The sequence below is a fragment of the Rhinolophus hipposideros genome (assembly GCF_964194185.1).
Source record: "Rhinolophus hipposideros genome assembly, chromosome: 4".
NCBI classification, from domain to species: domain Eukaryota; kingdom Metazoa; phylum Chordata; class Mammalia; order Chiroptera; family Rhinolophidae; genus Rhinolophus; species Rhinolophus hipposideros.
In genome coordinates, this window is record NC_138050.1 from 62,944,334 (window position 1) to 62,962,633 (window position 18,300).

Consider the following 18,300-nt stretch of genomic DNA (forward strand, 5'->3'; position numbering starts at 1 on the left):
TGTCAGTAGTGTTGCTGCAGAGAAACCCCTCCATAGAGCTACAGTAGTAATCCCGACAGTGTAGTACTGATTGGCACAATGTAGGATAGACACATATGTCAATAGAACAACATAGAGAAGCCAGGAATAGACCAACAAACATATAGTCAATTAATTTTTGACAAAGGTTTAAATCAAGTCAATGGAAAAAGGATAGTCTTTTATCAAATGCTGTTTCAAAAATAGGAGATACATATGGAAAAAGATGTAAGTCGACCTGCACTTTATACTATATTCAAAAATAAATGGATCATAGACTGTAAATGTAAAACCATAAAACTTCTTGAAGAAAACATAGGAGAAAACCTTTGTGAACAATCCAAACACTTACCAGTTGTCAATGATTCGGTGACTTTGGGAGGGAGAGGGAGCCCTCCACTCTGTTACTAAGGAGACAGGCCCCTGGTTGGCCATGAGATGGATGCCAGCCCTAGTGAAGCTACATGCTGCTTCCCACGTCCAGTCGGGGGAGAGCACTTCTGTCTCCGCATTCCAAGCTACGGTCCTAAAATTCACTCTGATTGGCTTGTTTAGGTCACACGTCCACCCTTGATGAAGCAATGACTGTGGCCAGGAAATAGATTGATGCTAATTAGCTTAAATCTGAGCCACATGCCCCAACCCTTGAGTCATGGATAGTGTTAACTTCCTCCAAAGTTCGAGGACTTTAAAGGAGGCTGGGTGACTACCCAAACTTCAATAAGTAAATTTCCAAGGGAAGGAGGAAAGGATGTTGGTCAGTCAGGCATAGTGCCTTCCACCCGTCATCACTAAATTGTCTTCGGAGATATTTAATTTAGGTTGAAGTCATGCTTAGTAACTCTGCATGTCTCAGCATTGTCATCATTCCTCAGAAAGGAAAACATTTTTTCTAATATTATTTATAAAAAGAGAACTAGGAACAAAAATTGAGAGCCTCTCACTGTCAGTTTTTTCCTTGCAATTAACTACTACACAGTCATACAATGTGACCCTACCTTTCTGCTTGTAAACATGATTAGAAATAGCTCATTTTAAAAAAAGACCATAGTGATGAGTTGTTATAAATGTGGAAGTTAGTGTTTTAAAATAGTCCATACTTTGGCATTCTCCTCCTAGCTGTCTTAACCAGTTATGCTTTCTGCAAGGACTGCTGTGTCACGGTCCTGTAACACTCTTCTCTGGCCGGTGGCCTTCTTCTTCGATCAGGATGTGCTCATGGAGCTCTTGGAGCAGTGCGCGGATGGACTCTGGAAGGCTGAACGCTACGAGCTCATCGCTGACATCTATAAACTCATCATCCCCATCTATGAGAAACGGAGGGATTTTGAGGTATCTGAATGGTTTGCTGTTTCCTATTTTAGAGAACAGTGGAGTGCCACATGTCCCTAGACGTCTTACATGTGAAAAGAGCAAAGAGGCCATGGTCAGGTGGGCAAGTGGTCTCTGGCCCTCTACATACCACCGGCAGTGACCACTGCCAGAGCCATCAGATGTCGCACACACAGGCCCTACCTCTCTGCAGTCCCCAAATTGCAAGCAAGAGATGGTAGTTCTGGCACTCCTTTGACAGGTTGCCAGGAACACAGTTTTATAATCACCAGTTAGTTGCCTTTTTTCTCAGAAGTCTTTCTTGCTCCACCTGCATGGGACAGTGGTGTCCCTTTCATCCTTCTTAGGCTGGCGAGACGATCCATTTCTCTTCGCATATCAAATGGAGTAGGAAAAGCTAGGACTGAAAACATTTCATGTTAACTTGAAAACGGAATCTGCTTACTGCATTGTGGAAAGATGGCCCTTTGGGTAGGAAACATTATAATTCAAAACTGAGTGATACCAGTTGTGCAATCAAACGGCATTTTTTATTTTACTCTTTAACTGAAGTCCAAGGATTTTTACCCATGTGATCTCATTTGTTATTTTAAAACTGATTCTACTAGTTGCAAGTAGGAAGATGTGGGTTTTGTTCTGCTTTCCAGAGGCTGGCCCACCTGTATGACACACTACACCGGGCGTACAGCAAAGTGACCGAGGTCATGCACTCAGGCCGCAGGCTCCTGGGGACCTACTTCCGAGTCGCCTTCTTCGGACAGGTAAGCCTCCTCTCTGTTCTGAAGACTGTCCCAGGCCTCTTTTTTTGACGCTATAAAATTATATTTTGTAAATTTTCTCCTTTCTATAAATGCTAATTTGATGAATTTGTCATATTTAGTATGATTCTTATCTTCCTCAGTAGTAAACTTTCTGCTTTTTTTTTTTTCTTTCTTCCTGTCTTTTCTTTATTACTTTCTTAAGGCAGCGGTAAGTTCTCCCATCATAAGACTTTCTTAGCGGCATCTTTGGTACTTCAGTGTGGTTTGCAAGTGTCCTTTGAAAGTTTGTATGTATATCCAGTCATTACAAACTCCAAAAAGAAAATAATAATAATAATAACACTTTATTCCATTTACAGAAATAAATCATTTGTTTCCTCATACATCTATACTGCATGTTTTAAACCAAAATTAAGATTCTGGGTTTTTTTTTTTTTTCCTGTGCATCTCTGTCTTTATAACAATACAATATCTCCACGAGTATATTTACCATTGTAATATTTCAGAAACCCTACGTGAAAGGGTTCATTTAAATTTAACTGAACATTTAACCTCCAAGTCTCTAACATGATTAAATGGTATAAATTATAATCCATTTATTTAGGCTGTGTGGTTTTCTATGAGCATTATATGACCTTCAATTTATTCTGTTATTGTCTTTTATAACTTTATAGCAATACCAGTTTACAGACAGTGAAACAGATGTTGAGGTAATTACAGTAATGCTTTAAAAGCAAATAATGTAGTGAAATTACTGCATCTAAACTCCTAGTTTGATGTGGGTGTTTTTTTTTTGTTTCATGTTAGCCTGCATTTTTTTATATATATAAATATATATATATATTGTGTTTTTGGCACCATTTTCTCCCTTATTTTAGATGAGAAACTTTTTTTTTCAAATATTAACCCCAATCTGGACTTTTAAACTTTCAACCTTTTTCACTTCCCATGCAATTCTTAGCCTTGTTGTATTCAGACACGATAGGTGCTAAAACATGACAATGTAAATAAGTATTGGTGATATGACTGGTGATAATGAAAATACTTTCTGATATTATACTATAGCCCTTTAATGTTTTTCTTATCAGCAAAACGAAATAGAATGTCTACAAACTTTACATAGCTTTTGCTGAACCTACTCCAGACCTGAATGCTTCCATTTATGCCGTAAAATCTTGTGGAAGTGGGAACGGTCTGGAGAAGGGATGTGTGTGCTTTTCTGAGGCCTGCCTGCAGCAGGCTGCTGAAACATGCCCTAGCAAGTTGTGTTTCTTGGGAAAGTGAAACAGGCTTGAATCCCATCATCAGACTTCACCAAGACTACATGTTCTTGAATCCCCAATCTTTCATTTCACTCAACACTTAATGACAGCATTCTTGAATGAGTGTGCAATTTTGTGTTTTCCTTTATCTTTGCACCCAGACTTCACATTATTGTCACTTCCCTTCTTATTTGGAAAGCCTGTTAAATTAGGGTTTTATTTCGAATCATTCCTCTTTTTTTTTTTTAATCCTTATAACAAAAGAACCCTTCTTAGGTGGTAGCCTTGGGAATGTATTTGTAGATAGCTCTAATTGTACTTTATGTCACAGGGATTCTTTGAAGATGAAGATGGAAAGGAGTATATTTACAAAGAACCCAAACTCACGCCTCTGTCAGAAATTTCTCAGAGACTCCTCAAACTTTACTCAGATAAATTCGGTTCTGAAAATGTCAAAATGATACAGGATTCTGGCAAGGTATGACCATGTTTGAAAACATTTCACAGCAATATAATATTGTTTTGATTATGTATGATTAATCATATATTATATATTCTTAAATATGTGTAGAAAAAAATAAAGACCCAGGAAAAAATTAAGAATAGTTGGCCCTTAGTGGCAAGTATATAGTTTTTCTTCTTAATACCTTTTTATGCTTTCTAGATGTCCTTCATTAAGCATGTCTTTATTTCATAATTTAAAAAGATATTCTTTTATAAAATAATTAACATCTGAAAGGATATACCATTTTTCGTCCAGGTAGTTAGAAACTGTGTAAGAGTAGCATCCAAGGTCCTGTTTCTCACTGCTCGGTCCCCTTACACGTAGCACAGTGCCTGTCATAGAGCCTGACACTGTCTGACTGATTGTTGGATTTGTGGACAGATGGGCCAACAGACGGACAGATCAAGGAAGGGACTAACCAGCACATGGTGTAGGAAAGAGATTGGCCTTCTATTTAGAGAGGTTGTCCTCTGCTACATTGCTCTCCTGAAGACCCTTTCCAAACCTACTGTGTTTCTCCTGTGTATTTATGTGTCCCCCTGTCTTCAGGACATCTCCAGGAAGTCGGGTATTCCTTTCTGAAACTCAGGCCAAAATAGAGCTCCTGTTCTTTGCACTAAAAATCTTCCACCTGATCAGTTTCCAGCAATGATAAGCTCTCCCTCCTTCTATTAGTTCACGTTCCATTCTAAGTTTAGGAGTACTCAGTGTCTAGCATGTGTTCTCTTGGGGCCTTCCGTTTTCCCCAGAGGAGAATCTCCCATCTCCTGCCCGTGGTAAGGGAAGGGACAAGGAACGCGGTATGCTTGGATTCTGGATGAACGAGACAAGCAAGGGCTGAAGGTCCCAGGTTCGGCCTGCAGCCTTTTACCTACGCACCCTGTGTTCCACTCTCTACTTCACCCATTCTCTTCTGAGAATGGTGACCCCACTTAGACTTTCTCCAGACCAGTTTCTCCAAAAAACCTTGTCTTCTGTCTTGTGGAATGGAGACTAGGGAAGGGAACCTGGGTTTCCCCACTCCAGATTAGATTTTGGGACACTTGCCCTGGTTTCTGCCTCACACCTCTCCCAGTCACCCTAATTCTAGTGCTGGTCGTCTGCGGATATCAGTCCATTCAGGCTGCTGTAGCAAACACCATAGATTTGGTGGCTTGTAAACAACAGACATTTATCTCTCCTAGTTCTGGAGGCTGGGAAGTCCAAGGTCAAGGTGCCAGCAGATTCGGTGTCTAGTGAGGTCCTTCTTCCTGGTTCATAGGCGGCTGTCTTCTCACTGTGTCCTCACGTGGTGGAAGGGGTGAAGGAGCTCTGTGGGGTCCCTTTCATAAGGGCACTAATTCCATCATGAGGGTTCTACCCTCAGGACCTAATCACCTCCCACCTTCTAATACCAACACAATGGAAGTTAAGATTTCAAAATATGGATTTGGAGAGGAACATAGACATTCAGGCTATAGCAGCAGGCTTCTTAGCGGTGCTCTGACTCACTTGTTATCTGTCTCCATGGGAACTTTCTCCGCTGTGCCAAATTAGATGGCACACCTCTATTCACCTGCCTCCCAGAAACTCATTAAACCCCCTCATCCACTGCTGTCTTCTGTCCTCTTTTGTTGGTCCTTTCAGGATAATTCTGTACTGTCATTTTCACAGAGTTGCACAAAGGAAACGGGATAAACACTTGCTGTTGGTCTGTTTCTACCCAGAAACCTCAACACAACCTTGTTAAGGCCTGCTTTCTTCCTAGACCAAATTGCTCAGGTCCAATTTGCCTTTTTCTCAGAAACCGGAACCTTTGTCCAGGTCAAGCTGTGACTTTATAACCGTTTCTCAAGGTCCTTGCGCAGTCTTCTTTCCCTTTCCCTCTGTGGTCCTTGATGCAGCAGCTGAAAGACTTCCTAGACCTCCTTCTCTTCCACTAAACACCAGTCATGCATTCCTTCTGCTGATACATACATACAACCATGAAAATGAAGATGAGGGGAATGACACTTAAAAATAGGCAAGAATGTTCATTTCCACTGCTTTTAAATTGTTTAAGGAAAGTTAATAAAGTTTCTGCTAAGGAAAGTTAATAAAGTTTCTGAAAGTTAATAAAGTTTCTGCTAAGTTTAAATCTGAATACAATCACAGTGATTGGCCAGATGGCTTTTTCTAAAATAGAAATAATAACCCATGACTGCGTATTTCCTTAACTTCCAAAGGTTCAGGCACTTTCACATCTATTTTTCACTTTTCTTGATAAACGTCTCTAAGAAAACAGTGGTGCATGAAAATTTGAGACCAGTAAAACCTTCTTGGCCTCATTTATTTGCCTGCCCTGATTCCAGTATAGTCTCCAATTTCTCTGCACAGTCATTTCTTGTCCCCTCTTACTGTTCTAGAAGCTTAAATATAGTTAATATGTGCAAAACTTATTTGTCTCCCTAACAAATTAGCTTGTGTTTTTGTATGAAAAATGCTTTTGTTTAACTTTCTAGCATGTCCCCTAATTCTAGCAAAATAGTTTCAAAAGCATTTATGTGCTGAGTTTATCAGGAACTAAATTTACAGTTAGATTAGTCTTAGATTAGTTTGTGTTAATTCATCTACATCTGTTTACATCTAATCTGTCTACAGATTAATTATAATTTGGGGGCCTACGTTTTAAATATTATTACTAAAATAAACATTTCCATGTCATGAAAAAAATAGTGGGGATTCTTCTAGATTAAATAAAACTAGAGAGATGTAACAACTAAATGTGAAATGTGATCCTTGATTAGATTCTGGTTCAAACAGAAATAGCTACAAAGAACATTTTGGGGACATTTGAAAAATTTTAAGATAGACTGGGTATTGGGTGATATTCAAGAGTTAGTGTTACTTTTGTTAGGTATGCTAATGTATTGTGGTTATGGAGGAGAATGTCCTCATGGTTAGTAGTTGTTGGCTGAAGTGTCATGATGAGTACCACTTTGAAATGGTCCAGCTAAAAAACATGTCTGTATGCACAAGGTCAGATAATTAAGTTCGCGAACTCATCCTAGAAAAAGTGCTACATGCCTCATTGCTGAATATCACTGTGGTCACTTTTGAAGTAATCCCCCTGGGAAGCTATGCACTGACACCAGTGCCTAGTCCACCCTTCAAAGCAATTTTGAAACTCTTTTTCTGGAATGGACATTAGAGCTGTCATCGTATTGCCCTTGATGTCCTGAATGTCATCAAAATGTCTTCCTTTCAATATTTCCTTTATCTTTCAGTAAAGAAAGAAGTCATTGGGGGCCAGATCAGGTGAGTAGGGAGGGTGTTCCAATACAGTTATTTGTTTACTGGCTAAAAACTCCCTCACAGACAGTGCCGTGTGAGCTGGTGCATTGTCGTGATGCAAGAGCCATGAATTGTTGGTGAAAAGTTCAGGTCGTCTAACTTTTTCACGGTCTTTTCAGCACTTCCAAATAGTAAACTTGGTTAACTATTTCCCCAGTTGGTACAAACACATAATGAATAATCCCTCTGATATCAAAAAAGGTTAGCAACATCGTTGCAACAGTTCGCAAACTTAATTGTCAGGCCTCGTATGTGTATGTGTATATATATTTGAAACAAATATAGCCAAGTATTAGCAATTGTTCTAAGTGGCAGGTATGTGAATATTGGTTTATTGTTGTTCTTTTTTTCAATTTTTTCCAAAACTTTTACTAATACAAAGTGGGAAAACACAGCTTAGGTGTGCTTTAAAGGAATCCTTCACATAGCACTAATCTTCCATTTCATTTATTCATTTGAAGGTCAACCCTAAGGATCTGGATTCCAAGTATGCATATATCCAGGTGACCCACGTCATCCCGTTCTTTGATGAAAAAGAACTGCAAGAAAGGAAAACGGAGTTTGAAAGATCCCATAACATCCGCCGCTTCATGTTTGAAATGCCCTTCACACAGGCCGGGAAAAGGCAGGGTGGCGTTGAGGAGCAGTGCAAACGGCGCACCATACTGACAGGTACCGTGTCCTGGCTGCTTTCTTTCAGAATCGCATCCAGACCTCAGCCTGGAAACCAAGGTAGAGCTCTCTGGAAGGGATCCAGACGCTTCTAGAATTGGAAGGGGCCTTCGATCTTATTAACTTTCCCCACATATTCATTTCAGTTTAACATTTATCTGAGACTTACTTTTGAATGCTCATGATGTTGTTCTGTTTATCCGTTTGCATTTTCTTCCACTAGACCAGAAGTTCCTATCCAGGGTCAGGTTACTTACCCCTCTTAGAATGTGATGAAAGCAGTGGGCCCTTAGCTCCTCAGAGTACTTTTGCACATAATCTCAGGTGATTTACAGACGCCTTCTGAATCCCTTACGGAACCCCCCCCCCTTAGGCCCATGGCCTGCACACAGTCCTATGTCTGCCTCATGGGAAGACACCCCCTACGATCTCTGTCTCCCAGGTCCCAGCATGAACCTGCTCAGAGATTTTAAGCTGAGTGAATAAATGGGACATGAGGCTGGATTCCTCCCACCTGGTCTCTGAGAGTGGTTGGCCAACCTCAGCTTGAATCCCTCCTCTAGTACCAAGAGGTTTCACTGCATGCAGAGGCCACCTGTTCAGCTGCTGCCGAGTTTTAATTACTCCTTCAGTACTGTTTAGCCATCGGTAACGTAGTCTTAGAATCATGTTTTGCATCATTTTCCTGTTCCTGACAAGTGTGGAGTCATCTTGGGAGTGCTTTTTACCTTCTTTGGGGGAGCGTGACTCATCTACTCTTAGGTTAGGGTCAGCAACATGGTTGGGGTAATCTAAAGTAAAACACTTTCTTGACTTTAAAAAAAAAAAAAAACCAGTGGGGAGACCTGTTCGGGTCAGATATGTCTATGTCCGCTATATAGACATGTTTTTCAAAGAGTGGCTATAATTACATCCCATCAGGAAAGCACCCACTACTTGTCTAGAAGTCATGTTGTCAAGTGTTCCATCTGGGCGATCACATGGCACATTATCATGACAAATGAAAGGAGCACTGGTAAGATGCTGCATTTCTGGTGAGGGTCCACTGTCACCATTGAATTGTACACTTTCAATGCGTGGATTGTGTGGGATACGATTGACATCTGAGTAAAGCTGTTAACAAAGTAAGAAGATGGCTCGTTATAAAAGAGCTCAGAGCAGCACATTGCAGACTTTTCACTCTTCCTATGAGGGAACTGGGATAAAAGTTAACATTTAAAAAGAAAGGAAGGAAAGGAGGGAGGGAGGGAGGAAGGAAAGAGTCCCTACTCCTAGTAAAATAACATGTAAAGCACAAACAATGTTGTCTGTCCCTCATATGTCAATGAATTGTTTTCCTGATGACACAGAAGCACATTCTTCTTATTAAGCACGATAACGACATTTCCAGATGCAGTCATTTCATGAGAATTATCAGCTGACAGTGTTTATCCCTGTAGCTGTGATGACCTTCAGGTACTGCTTATTGAGACTGTAGCTGTTCCTGGATCTGCGGCGTCAGCAGCACCTGAAACGTGTTAGAAATGCAAATTCCCGGGCCCTACCCAGGCCTATGAATCAGATTCTCTGGGGGTGGGACCCAGCCAGGTGTAGTTCGCACGCCCTTCGGACGATTCTGGTGCCAATCAAGTTGGAGAACTGCTTTAAATAAACCTTGTTCTCTGATGAGTCAGGGCCAGGATTTTTTACTACGATCATTCCACTCAGGTGACATACCAATTCCTAAACCATTATTACCATAGGGTGTTTTCCCTGGGCAGATGTCCTTCCGGGTTACAATGTACCATCTTGTCACAGAAATAGCTCAGGTAAACGACATGAGCAGAGCTCTCTATCTGCCGGAACAGAGGGATCCAAGAGTAACTCCACTGCAGAGAGAGGCAAAGTAGACACATGTTCTTGGCTCGGAAAGTAACCACCCTGCACAGCTGGGAGGCTGAGAAAGTGTGGGTAGTGCAAAGCCTGGGCCTGGGCCCTGCAGACCTGTGTCACAGCCTCACTGTGTGACCTTGGACAGGTCACTTCACTTCTCTGTGCCTTGATTTCCTCATCTGTAAAATGAGAGTTGTACTGTCCACCTCATATTAAAGGATTTTGTGAAGCATACCCAGGAGGGGGGAAAATGGACTTCATTTTGCCAGCTCTCACCTATCATTGAATGCCTTGCCTCTGAGGTTGATACCCGAAAGACGATTGTAGTACAACAAAACACAAAACAAGGGTGCAGCTTTTGCCCTGAAAGACCTCAAAATATTGAAAGAATAGTTACTGGGCAGTGGTAAAGATTTAGAGAAGAGGTTATAAAAATGCTACTAAAAGCATGTAAACTATATCAACCTTTAGTTAAAGACACACAGACCAGGATATCCTGAAGACTTTGAACTTGAGAGGTTTCCCTCTTGTTATTAATACCTTAGGTTTTTCTTTCATTATACGGCTTCAAACCTGACCTTTGGTCTTCCAAGTTGTACGGGAACCCCGGCCCTCCCTGCCTTCTGGATCCAACGAAGCCTCACTTTCCTGGACAGTTCAGTCAACTTCAATTTGTAATCATTTGAAAAATCTAATGGTCACCCTCCAGGCCCCTTCAGTGTACATTTCTGAGCCTGCCTCTCAACACGAGCCCCTCCGTTCCTTCTTTCATGGAACTTCTGCAGTGGAGTTTCTTCCCAACCACTATTCCAGAGGCTTCCAAATCATGCCCAGTCTTTCACCCAGGTTGGAAATATTTTCTTGCCCTACAGTCACTTCTCAGCTGTCTCTTCCTCACACGAGCACACTTGTCACATTAAAGTTAACAAGGAACCAGGTCTCTTGACTTTATATGATGCAACCTGTCATTAAACATTCACAATAAAACCAAAACAGTGTTCTGATTCTACAAAATACTAGCATATGAGTTTGACAAGTTTTGGTCCCTTGTCTGTACCATGGGAATAATAATTCTACCTCAATAATAGTAAAGATCACACAGGCTGTGGAATAAATCTGGGACCCCTCCCCCCACAGCAATACACTGCTTCCCTTACGTAAAGAAGCGGATCCCCGTCATGTACCAGCACCACACCGACCTGAACCCCATCGAAGTGGCCATTGATGAGATGAGTAAGAAGGTGGCTGAGCTCCGGCAGCTGTGCTCCTCTGCTGAAGTGGACATGATCAAACTGCAGCTGAAACTCCAGGGCAGCGTGAGCGTCCAGGTGAGCCAGGCGCCAGGCACAGCAAACCACAGGGCAGCAGAAGCAAAAGCTCCTTGAAGACCTTGGAAAATTTCAGGTCATTCACACCAGCAAGGTCTAGTGTAGATTCCTGACTCTACCTGGGGGATCCCCGTTACCTCCCAGCAATGTCCGTGCAGTTCCTCCCGACACCAGAGGGGGCAGTGGCCTTGAGGTCCCCACCCCACCCCACATGCAGGAGTCTTTCTCACTGGAGCTGCCTGCCAGGGGCAGAACACAGCTCTGCATGCTCACCTGGCTTGGGGGCTAATTTGGAGAATTCTGAGTTTGGGGAGCATTAAGACTCTTCCAAATAAAAAGAAGTGTGGGTAGCTGTAGGTTTTCTTATAAAACTATTGTTTTCTGGTTTCTATGAAAATTGTACCTGAAAAAAATGCCTTAAGTTTTACTCTCATAATGGTATCTTCATTAACAGAAATTCATTTTCATATAGCCCAATATATCGATTTTTTTTTTCTTTACGGGTAGCATTTTCTGTGTCCTCTTTAAGAAATCTGTTCTTAAACGTGTTTCAGACATGTTTTCTTACGTTTTCCTCCTCCGTTTAGCATTCCTATGTAGGTCTTCAGTCCATCTAGAATTGATTTTTGTATGTGGTATAGGTAGGGGTCAAGACACATTTTTTTCCCCATATAGCTATCCGAGTGAGCTAGGTACTGATTATACAAATATGTTCAGTTTATGAAAATCCACCAAGCTATATACTTACACTATAGGCATGTTTCTGTTTACTTCAAAAACACATTTTGAAAAAGGTTTCTTAACTTATATGGTTTCTTAGGAAATTGGTAAATCTTAGGATGTCTCCCTCCAGTGATCAGTAGGCCTCTTGCTTTATTGATGTTTTTCGCTGTATATAAATAATTCTAGCACATGTTTCACATGTGTGTGTACGTGTGTGTATCTCCAATCGTTTTCCCTTTCAAGAAGGGTGTGTTTATGCAAGTTCCATGTAGATTGTAATACATAGATTTGGGGGTTCTCTTGATTCATTTTCTGAAATCAGTTTTTGTCAACTTTTTATCAGAGTCATGCTGACTTGCTGCCTCACATTTTTCTGAATAACATTCACATATTCACTACAAAAGTATCTATAGCTTGTTTTCAACCTCTTCTACTACAGCTCCAAAAACATAAATGCCAAAATAAGTTATCAAATGAATATGATAAATATTCCAGCAACGTGAGTGATTACATAATGGGGCCAGAGGCCACATTTTCTGCAGCTGAAAACAAAACCACTCAGTAACGTGACCTGGGAACATCCAGCCTCTATCGAAAGGCCAGCAGAAGGGTGTGGGCTCCAGTAAAAGGTGGGGCTGAACAGGTTGAGCTTTCTAAAGGACAAAATGTGCCCTGCCCTTTGACTGTGACCTTAGAGTTTTACAAATGCTCAATCATCTTAAAAAGCAAAGAACTGCATAATGAAATGTGATTAAGTTTATACGTGTGCACCTACCAGGATAACACAGAGTTAGGACCAGAGGGAATTAACTTGATCATTTTATTTGTGCATTTCTGCAATTCTCTCACCCAGAACCACACTGGGGTCTGCTGTTGTGCAGGGCAGAGCCAGCAGGGTGCCTTCATGGTGCTACACTCCAAGTTCTGGTCATGTTAGACCTTATGAAGTTTCATCAACTTTCCCCTTTCTTAAACTTGAATACAGTCACCCCTTGGAATCTGGGGGTGGGGGTTTGGTTCCAGGAATCCCCAACGATACTAAAATCTGTGGATGTTACATCAAACGACATAGTATTTGCATGTAACCTACACACATCCTCCAGTATACTTTAAACCATCTCTGCATTACTTATAATACCCAACACAATGTAAATGTTATATAGATAGCTGCTATACTGTATTGTTTAAGGAAAACTGACAAGAAAAATAAGTCTGTACATGTTCAGTGCAGATACAACCATTGTAGACCTGACTACACAGTGCATGTCGGCAACAGTGTAACTTTTAAAAAAATATTTTTGATCCGTGGTTAATTGAATCCACAGATGCAGCATTTTCCGATAGGAGGGCCAACTGTATATGTGTCATTTTGGATAATCGGGCATTTGGGTAGCAGGTTATTAACATAGTTCGCTACACACATATCCAGCATAATGACACATCCAGTCATCTCAGAAGGTTAGCTGGTCGTTCCTGTCTCGGCGGGCCCACCTGTTAGAAATGGCCCTCTGGGTCCCCACCTGTGGTGTAAATTCCCACACCTCGATCTCCTGCCATTACTGTCCAAGTCCTACACACCGTGGATCAGAACCACGGCCCACAGTGACAGACAGGACAGGTGACTCCCTCCTGACTTACCTTCCAAGCTCACCAGATCATCCAGGAGCACTTAGGCAATAATCGCATGGTAAAGTCCTTTCCCGTTTGTCTCAGATGCCTGGAACTTTCTCCTTCCTATCCTAAGTGTGTCTACTCTTTATCCACATTCCCACATTTCCTGACTAACCCAACTTCGGAGAACTCTTCTTGGCTAATTGAGAGGTGCAGTGGTCTGGTTCACACACCCTGGTGCTAAATGCCCCTAATCTTTGGCTTTCCAGCACCCCTCGGGTTATATCATTCAAGGATAGCAAATCAGTTTGCCCATGGCTGTCTACACAATTCAATGAGGTGAAAAGTGGCTTTTTAAAAACTGACATACATACCTTAATTTTCAGTTTTTCACTGAACTTACCAGATTGACATTTTTGTTCAGTGTAGTGTGCCACAAATATCTGTTAAAATAAATGGGCTCTGATCTCAGGTGTTTTGCTTATTGGATGTTCGACCTTGAACAGGTCCTTAAGTTTTCCAAGCTTTGATTATTCCTACATAAAATGAACCATCATCACAAGTGCCGGGAGGATGGCTAAGACGATAAAAATCAAATCACATACCGTAGAAGCTTTGTTCATGCTTTCTTCTTTGGGGTTGTAAGTTCCTAGAGGGCAGCGGTCATGACTAATTCAAGCATCAATTTTAGCAGATGCCAAACTGAAACTAAATCAGTGATAACGGTTATGTGCTTTAAAACATAATTTAAAATCTTTGTTCTCTATCTAGGTCAATGCTGGTCCACTAGCATATGCCCGAGCTTTCTTAGATGACACAAACACAAAAAGATATCCTGACAATAAAGTGAAGTTGCTTAAAGAAGTTTTCAGGTAAAGTACACTGGGAATTTTTTTTCCCTCCAAATATTAACAATTTCTGTGCTCATTCAAGAAAGAGATACGACCACTTGGTCTCAATCTCTTCGTCCTCAACATGCCTTTAGTTTCCTCTCCTGTACCATTTCAGGCAATTCGTGGAAGCTTGTGGTCAAGCCCTAGCAGTAAATGAACGTCTGATTAAAGAGGACCAGTTAGAGTATCAGGAGGAAATGAAAGCCAACTACAGGGAGATGGCAAAGGAGCTCTCTGAAATCATGCATGAGCAGGTAGGTGTCACATGGGAGTCCTCATTTTTAGGGAGCTTGCATTGGTGAGCATCTTAAGTACACTCTATGATGACCTACATCTTTCAGCATTCTTCCAGAATTTTGATATCTGAAGAATCATGTAGCATGCTACGCTGCTGTTACTACCGAACCACAGGTTACTTGGGGAACAGCTAACAAATTTCCCACTTGTTATTATCTAATGTGACTAGAGAAGAGCAGCACCCATCTTTTCTTCAGCACTTTTTGAGGTGGCCCTGGTTCCTAAGATTTGTCCCTTCCACCCCAATCTATCTAAACAAACACACAAAAACCTCCCATAAAAAAGAAATCCCATGCTGTTCCTAGAATTTTCTTTATTCGCCCAGTCCTTTGAGAGAACAGGGTTTCCCAGCCCAGTTTAAGGAATTATCTGTTGCATTCAGTGTCTTTTGTCATTTAGAAAAATAGGGTTGTTCAATTTTTGGCTATTTACAGCTGACCTAGGTGCCCCAGTGGATTCTTCATGGCTCCTTCTGTACTATTTGTCATTATGGGAATCTTTCCTGATTACGTTGCTACTGTCGCCTTCCTTTATGAATTCCTTTCAGTCGGATCACGTATGTGGGCTCAGTAGACCTCAGAGGGGACAGCTGCCCAGGGAACCAAGTAAATGGCAAAGAGCAACTTCCACGTAATAGTAGAGGGGTCCGTTCTCCAGCAACGTACTAACTGCTTCCAAAGCACCGTCCAGCCTTTGTCAGTGTCAGCGCTGTGAAAACATGTGACTGCTTCTGTCTCTTGCGTACATATTGCCTTTGAGTCTTGCAAAATGGAAGCCAGGACCATTTGTGTCAGCTAACATGCCACGTGATAATTTAGTTAGGTGATTTCTGTTGCAGGAAACTAACTTAAATGTCTACCCTTTAACTTGCTTGCTTTTTTTTTCTCTTTCATGCTAACACCTTCAGATGGGATGGTAATGTTATTTTTCAATTTTATTTTTGTAAAACTTGATAAAGTGACTCACAAAGTTATTCCTGAGTTTGGGCAGCTGCAGAGATGGCATAATGACAACGCATGTGCAAAAGAAGGCAATCCTCTTCTGGGCATTTAGAAAACTAGCAAAAATCAAAATGACTAACGAAATAAGTATGTGAATAATTAAGCAGACCTTGAGGGCCTTCTGAGGACAAATTTTTGGAGAGCGCTCAAGGTCTTTTCCATGGGGCCTCCAGATTCCTGTAGAATGGAGAGCTTGATCAGTGGGCGCCAGCATCTGGCACTAGAAAAGATGAACATAGGAAACAATTATGGGCTGAAAATACTCAAATAAACTCCCAGGTTGTATGGACACTTGATGCAGTGCTGTGCTCTAAACTGCACCTTGAACTTTCCATTATCTCAACAACTATGAAGATTAAACTCCTTTGAACCCTTATGGAGAAAGGGTCATGACCTAAAGTTAGGCTTGCTTCTGGCTTTTCCAGGTGCATCTCTGAGTACATATGTTCTTCTCAGTTTCTACCTGACAATAAGTCACGTCTTGCCCTTAGAACTCCTCCCTGTGTGACTGTGAAAAGAGACTTGTTCAGTGAAAGGGGCAGCTCCTATCTCTGTCCCAGGATGGAAATCAGTAAGACCTTGAGAAAAGGAGCCCGTAGAGAAATACACATGCTCCAGATTCATTTTAAGGGGACATTGCTAGTCGTGTCCCTATCAAGTATGTGAAAGATAGACTTCAAGCCGCCTTATTATCTGGTGAGTGTAGAAGGCTCTCCATTCACTAACTTATAAAGGAAACATGTTTATCCTGGACTTTCTCCTTATAATTCTGATCTGCAAAAGGTCATTTACTAAAGGAGGTGACAGAGTCCCTCTGCACACCGCCAAAGCCAAACTATCTAGAAAGAGCACACCATCACAGGAACAGTGGCCACTGGCTGAGAAAGCATGTGTGTTACGTGAAATGCACCTTTTTGAGAAATGTTGTTCAGGGCGTTATACTTGGGTAATGTTGTGTTTCTGTGCCTCGAGATTTGCCCCTTGGAGGAGAAGACAAGCGTTTTACCGAATTCGCTTCACATCTTCAATGCCATTAGTGGGACTCCGACAAGCACGGTGGTTCTTGGGATGAGCAGCTCGTCCTCCGTTCTGTGATTTCGCCTCATGGACCGCATGTGGGGACTTGTTTTGTCATTTGCAAACTCAGGATGATTTCCAAAGCTATTCACTGCACTCGCGCAAGACACGGGAAGACTGAGCACAAGGAGAAATCAGGGGAAAAGGAGAGAAAGGAAACTGTGTTCTTTCATAGCAGATTTTCTAGAGGAGTCATAAGAGGGCACATATTTTTATAAATCTCGCCGGCAATATTCAGTTTTCATTATGTCTTAACAGAGGTATGTGGTGGACACTCTTAAATTGAAGTTAAATTTTATTCTTCCTTACAGAGTAGTAGTAAAAAAAAAAAAAGGCCTACAAAAAAATAAGTGTTCTAGAATGAACATAGCAGGGACCGTAGCACTGAAATTGAGGCTAGGGTAGCCTTTTGGCCTCTAGGCTAAACTGGAAAAATCTTGAAAAACTTTTTTTTCCTGTGGCACATTCAGGTTGAATACCAGAACTATTTTTGTGACTCGTTTTTGACGACCTAAGGGAACTGACCGTTGTAATTTTTGTACCAGTGAACCAGGAGGTTTAGTGCTTTTATACTCATTCACTTGTGTCTACAAAACATGAAAGCTTAAGAAACTACGTGAGCTTCAAACTAGTCAAGCAGTTTAGAACCAAAGGTCTGTATTAATAAACACAACTATGCTAAAAAAGTTTAAAGTAGTACAGTATGTTGTTATGTATATAGAGTTTGTTAATACAGTCTTGGTATTCTGTACATAACATGTATTACATTTCTACATTTTTAATACTCCTCACATCGGCTTCTGCATTACGTTTGTGACAAATTCGTGCTGTTCGTAGGATATGCAAGACCATGCTGTTTTATTCTTCTACATAAAAACACGCGATATGGAGATGTATACAGTCTTTGCTGTGTTGGGTTTATGAACTGTTTTTAAAAAGTTCATCCTTTTGCCAAAGTGGTGGAGTATGTAACTGGTAAATCATAAATTCTGTGGTGAACAGTGGTGTGATTTGAAGCTTTCACCATGTAATATTTTCTTTTAAGACATTAATTTAGTAATTTTATATTGAGGAAAATAAAGGTTTTTAATTTTATTTAACTAGAATCTCTGCCCTGCTGTAATTAAACATTCTGTACCACATCTGTATTAAAAATAACATTGCTGATTTTCCAGTGGTGAATATTGGGTATTTATTGTTTGACAGGATGTTGAAATACGCAGGGGTGAAATGACATGGTAAATGAAATTTGCTTTAAAAGACTTGAGAAAATAAAAGAGGATAGAGAGACGAAACATGATTGACAGATGTTGGTCATCGTTGAAGCTGAGGTTGGATACCTGGGGAATTATTATGCCAGTTTCTCTGCCTTGTGTAACGAATGTCCAGAGGCAGGTGTAGGGAAGAGACATTCCAGAGGACTTGGATAAATGCTTTTCTGCACAGTGATCTGGCTCTGAATTCTACTAGTTTCTCCCAAGTATATGGACACATGTGTTATCTCTAGCTTTTCATCTTCAGTAATACGAGGCTTCCACCATTATCATCACCTTCACTTGCTCTGAGATGAATACTCTGGGACAAAGTGGTCATTTCTCCCGGCAGCACATCAGTGGCCACGTGTGCACACACGCCC

The 18,300-nt window shown here is 41.2% G+C and overlaps 1 protein-coding gene across 47 annotated transcripts in view; it reads left to right on the plus strand.

The window, feature by feature from the left end:
- Positions 1-17,834, plus strand: part of DOCK9 (dedicator of cytokinesis 9) — a 260,331-nt gene extending 242,497 nt beyond the window's left edge. For 29 of the 47 annotated variants that reach the window (XM_081046542.1, XM_081046528.1, XM_081046527.1 and 26 more), the window contains 9 exons: positions 1,228-1,350; positions 1,998-2,111; positions 2,786-2,821; positions 3,705-3,851; positions 7,652-7,862; positions 10,872-11,062; positions 14,168-14,268; positions 14,405-14,543; positions 16,560-17,834. In XM_081046542.1, the coding sequence (XP_080902668.1) occupies positions 1,228-1,350; positions 1,998-2,111; positions 2,786-2,821; positions 3,705-3,851; positions 7,652-7,862; positions 10,872-11,062; positions 14,168-14,268; positions 14,405-14,543; positions 16,560-16,682 (1,185 nt within the window). In that variant the 3' untranslated portion in view covers positions 16,683-17,834. Of the gene's footprint in view, positions 1-1,227; positions 1,351-1,997; positions 2,112-2,785; positions 2,822-3,704; positions 3,852-7,651; positions 7,863-10,871; positions 11,063-14,167; positions 14,269-14,404; positions 14,544-15,493; positions 15,646-16,559 lie in introns of those variants that run through there. The other 18 variants (XM_081046540.1, XM_081046536.1, XM_081046541.1 and 15 more) reach the window with 2 other exon arrangements.
- Positions 17,835-18,300: the final 466 nt, after the last annotated feature.